Source organism: Henckelia pumila, chromosome 1 (assembly GCF_033568475.1).
Source record: "Henckelia pumila isolate YLH828 chromosome 1, ASM3356847v2, whole genome shotgun sequence".
Classification (NCBI taxonomy): domain Eukaryota; kingdom Viridiplantae; phylum Streptophyta; class Magnoliopsida; order Lamiales; family Gesneriaceae; genus Henckelia; species Henckelia pumila.
Window position 1 is genome coordinate 25,371,526 of NC_133120.1, and position 4,982 is coordinate 25,376,507.

Consider the following 4,982-nt stretch of genomic DNA (forward strand, 5'->3'; position numbering starts at 1 on the left):
CTGACTTTGAAGCTACGCGGGCGCCTAGTGGAATGGGGCGCGCGCGCCTGGGCTTCGAATCTGCCCAATTTTGTGTGACAAAACCTGTGGAAAAGTAAAACCAAATCAATTCTCAAGTCACGCAAAATTAGTACAGTAAAAACTAAAAAAAATGACAAAAGAAACGAAAGAAACAGAGGTGCAAAGAAGAAAAAATAATATAAAGATTTAGGTTGCCTCCCAAACAGTGCTTGTTTTATAGTCTTCAGCCCGACTGGATGCTGTTAATTTAATCAATCTGTGGCGGATCATCGAATGTGAGATCATACGCATCCTCTTCCGCATTCGCTTGGACCCCTTCAAAATAATGCTTCAATCGTTGGCCATTCACCTTGAATGTTTTTGCAGTTTCCAATCTTTTTATTTCCAATGCACCATGAGGAAAGACATCAGTGATAACAAACGGGCCAATCCATCTAGAACGCAACTTATCTGGGAATAATCGAAGTCGTGAGTGATAGAGCAAAACTTTTTGACCAACTTCAAACACCCTTCAAGAGATCATCTTGTCGTGGAACGCCTTTGTCTTTTCCTTGTAAATATTTGAGATCGCATATGCATCATTGCGTATCTTTTCTAGTTCTTGCAAGTGCATCTTTCAATGCGCTCCACTCTCATCCGTCTGTATATTGAAATTTTTAATAGCCCAGTAGGCTCGATGCTCCAATTCGACAGGCAGATGGCATGGTTTCCCAAAAATCAATCGATATGGGGACATCCCAATCGGTGTCTTGAACGCGGTTCTATATGCCCACAGTGCATCATCCAAGCGCAAACTCCAGTCTTTCCTAGTAGGATTCACTGTCTTCTCCCAAATGGATTTGATTTCTTGATTTGAGACCTCGGCTTGCCCATTCGATTGCGGGTGATACGCATTGGAGAGTTTGTGCGTCACATGATATTTCTTCAATAAACTAGCCACAGTTCGGTTGCAGAAGTGCGTTCCTCTATCACTAATAAGGGCTCTTGGAATTCCAAACCTAGAGAAAATATTATGCTGAATGAATTCTGCAACCACTTTAGAATCGTCAGTACGGGTGGCCTTGGCTTCCACCCATTTCGAGACATAATCCACAGCAAGTAATATATAAATAAATCCATATGAACTAGGAAAAGGCCCCATGAAGTCGATGCCCCATACATCAAAGATTTCACATATTAAAATGGGTTGCTGAGGCATCTCCTTACGCTGGGATATATTACCTGTCTTTTGGCATTGAGCGCATGACTTACAAAACATGTAAGCATCTCGAAATATGGATGGCCAGAAAAATCCACAAGTATGATGTAATCAGCGCAGTTCTTCCACAAGTATGGATCATCCCACACATAATATTTAGCATCACTTCGGACCTTATCTTTTTGTGCCTTAGAGAATTCAGAAGGGAATCCATTAGTAACTAAATAATTCTCAATATTTGCGTACCATGGTAATTCCGTGCTGACTGAAAATAACTGCTCATCAGGAAATTCTTCTCGTAACTTCAGCTCTTCTTCAACATGAACTAGTCGACTCAAGTGGTCAGCCACTCGATTTTTGGTCCCTCTCTTGTCCTTAATCTCCACATCAAATTCGCCCAGCAGTAGTATCCATCTTATCAGTCTTGGTTTTGCCTCCTTCTTCGCCATCAGAAACCAAAGAGCTGCATGATCAGAATAAACAATAACTTTAGCACCAAGTAAATATGAACGAAATTTCTCTAAAGCAAAAAATACTGTTAAAAGCTCCTTTTCAGTAGTGGAGTAGTTTCATTGGGCATCGTTCAGAATGCGCGAAGCATAGTAGATAGCGTGCGATGCCTTCCCAACTTTTTCTCCCAATACCGCTCCTACGGCATAGTCACTGGCGTCACACATGATTTCAAATGGCTTGGTCCAGTCCGGTGGTTGGATGATTGGCGCTGAAGTCAATGAGTCATTGAGTTTATCAAAAGCAGTTTTGCATGGCTCATTTAATTCAAACGACACATCCTTCTGCAGCAGTTTGCACATAGGGGATGCAATCTTGGCAAAATCCTGAATATATCTCCTGTAAAAACCTGCATGGTCAAGAAAAGAGCGCACCTCCCGTACACTTACGGGGTAAGGTAGAGACTGAATAATATCAATTTTAGCTTTATCTATCTCCATCCCCTTAGATGAGACGACATAACCCATCACTATACCTTGCCCAATCATAAAATGACATTTTTCAGAATTAAGAACTAGGTTGGTTTCGACACACCTCTTAAGAACTAGAGCAAGATTAGACAGACAGTCTTCGAAAGAGTCACCAAAGTCAATAAAATCATCCATGAAGACTTCTAATATGTGCTCTACAAAATCAAAAAATATACTAACCATACACCGTTGGAAAGTAGCCGGTGCATCACATAGAACAAAGGGCATGCGTCGGTATGCAAAAGTTCCAAATGGGCATGTGAATGTCTTCTTCTCCTGATCTTCCGGTGCAATTGCAATCTAAAAATAACCAGAATAACCATCAAGAAAACAATAGTAAGGATGACATGCTAACCTTTCAATCATTTGATCAATAAAGGGAAGAGGGAAGTGGTCCTTTCGGGTACCTGCATTCAGCTTCCTATAATCAATACAAACTCTCCACCCATTTTGAATACGGGTGGGAACCAACTCGTCCTCCTTATTTTTCACCACAGTAATTCCGGTTTTCTTGGGTACCACTTGAACCGGACTGACCCACTGACTGTCAGAAATTGGGTAGATGACCCCAACTTCAAGTAACTTCAGAATTTCTGCTTTGACCACCTCCATCATTGGTGGATTCAATTTCCTCTGCGGTTGACGTGAGGGATTCGCCCCATCCTCCATCAAAATTTGGTGCATGCATGTAGACGGGCTAATTCCCTTGATATCTGCTATGGTCCACCCAATAGCAGTTTTATTCTCCTTCAGAACCTTGACCAGTTGTTCTTCTTGCTCGGCTTCCAAGCTGTTGGAGATGATGACAGGTAGTGTTTCTCCTTCTCCAAGGAAAACATACTTAAGGTGGTTTGGAAGAGTCTTTAGCTTGATCACTGGCGCCTGCAAAATAGATGGAAGACGCTTAGTATTAGAGATTGGTAAAGATATGTAAGAGACATTACCTGACTGAGGTAGCTCAGGCGAACTATTCAGAATTTTCTCAATCTCTTCCACTTCTTAACTGCATCGAATCCCATCTTCCGTCTACATAATGGGTGCTGTAATTGCCACCTATAAATCATCTTTTCCTGCATGATCACAAAAATCTTGTGCCAAGAAATCCACAATGTCAACAGAAAACACACAATCATCACGATCAGGAAATTTCATGGCATCATAAATATTAAATTTCACAACCTCTCCATCAAATTCCATTGTGAGTGTGCCACTGTGAACATCAATGTTTGTCATGAAAGTTTTCAAAAATGGCCTGCCTAAAAAAATAGGACTATTATGATCACCGTTTTCCACGTCTAGCACATAAAAATCGGCAGAAAAAACAAACTCATTCACTTGCACTAACACATCTTCGACTACTCCCCTAGGATATGCATTAGACCTATCAGCTAATTGTATTACAATTTCAGTCTTATTCAATGGGCCAAGTTTCAAGGATGCATAAATAGAGTATGGCATAACATTAATTGATGCTCCTAGATCTAACATGGCTTTTTCAAGTCTAATATTTCCTATAGTACATGGGATGGAGAACATACCTGGATCCTTGCATTTGGCGGGTAATTTTCTTTGGATAACTGCATATACATTCTCACCTAATTCCACTTTCTGACAACCCTTCAATGTCTGTTTCCTCTTTGCTGTGCACAACTCCTTCAAAAACTTTGCGTATCGAGGTACCTGTTTAATAGCATCTATCAATGGAATATTAACCTCACATCTACGAAACGTTTCATAGAGCTCCTTAATCCCCTCGCCTTTCCTAGAGTCCTTAAGTGCTAAGGGAAAAGGGGCAACAGACTTATATTCAGATAAAGGAGGGAACTTACCTCTTGGCGCTTCATCCTTGGATGCTTTTTCTTCACTTACCTTTTGCTCTTCTTCTTCTTTTAGCTTCTCTTTGGGCTCAACCTCAACTTCTTTCTCCTTCACCTTCAATTCCTTCCCAGTTCTTAGAGTTATTGCACTTGCGTTCTCTCTTGGGTTCACCACAGTTTGAGATGGTAGACTGCTGGAATTTTGTGCTTCCAGCTTGTTGATTGTTGTAGCAAGCTGTCCCATTTAAGTAGTTAAGTTTTGGATACTTGCCCGGGTGTCCTGTTGGAAGGCCAAAGTGTTATCCTTAACTATCTTTTCAAGAAACTCACCTGGTGTAGGAATTTTAGGACGCTGCTGTTGTGGTTGAAAGGTGGCCTAAAAGCTTGATTTTGCGGTGGAGCCTGAGGTCCAGGTTGATTTGCTTGTTGATTCCCGTATCTAAGATTGGGATGATCCTTCCAACCAGGATTGTACGTGTTGGAATACGGATCATACTTCCGTTGTGGTGGTCCAGAAAATCCTCCAGTAATGTTTACCTGTTCAACTGAGTCCTCTTGAAGTGTAGGACACATATCAGTGGCGTGTCCTATTGCAGCGCAGATGCCACATGCCTTCGCAGTCTGTCCATTCCCTACAGCCATCTGACGCACAAGAGTCGTTAATTCAATTAATTGCTGCTCAAGGGAAGAGACATTTACCTCGTTGTTTCTCCTGGGTGCATGATCAATTCTGTTGGTGTCAAATTGCTGAGAATTGGCAGCCATATTTTCTATAAAGTTCCTTGCTTGCACCGGAGTTTTGTCCACAAAAACTCCTCCACTAGCCGCATCCAGCATACTCCTGTCATGAGGTAGCAAACCTTCATAGCAATATTGAATTAAGAGGTTTTCACTTATCTGATGTTGCGGGCAACTAGCGCATAGCTTTTTGAACCGCTCCCAATACTCGTGAAGTGAGTCCCCCGT

General features: G+C 41.6%; 1 protein-coding gene across 1 annotated transcript; it reads right to left on the bottom strand.

Annotated features, from left to right (window-relative positions):
• Window positions 1-268: 268 nt before the first annotated feature.
• On the bottom strand, window positions 269-4,658 carry LOC140860582 (uncharacterized). Its single transcript, XM_073263586.1, has 10 exons — window positions 4,347-4,658; window positions 4,111-4,251; window positions 3,880-3,969; window positions 3,738-3,776; window positions 2,767-3,081; window positions 2,385-2,499; window positions 1,864-2,204; window positions 1,243-1,593; window positions 713-782; window positions 269-471 (listed from the first exon to the last, which is right to left on the bottom strand). The coding sequence occupies exons 1-10, from the start codon at window positions 4,656-4,658 to the stop codon at window positions 269-271; spliced, it is 1,977 nt and encodes a 658-aa protein (XP_073119687.1).
• Between the last annotated feature and the right edge of the window lie 324 nt (window positions 4,659-4,982).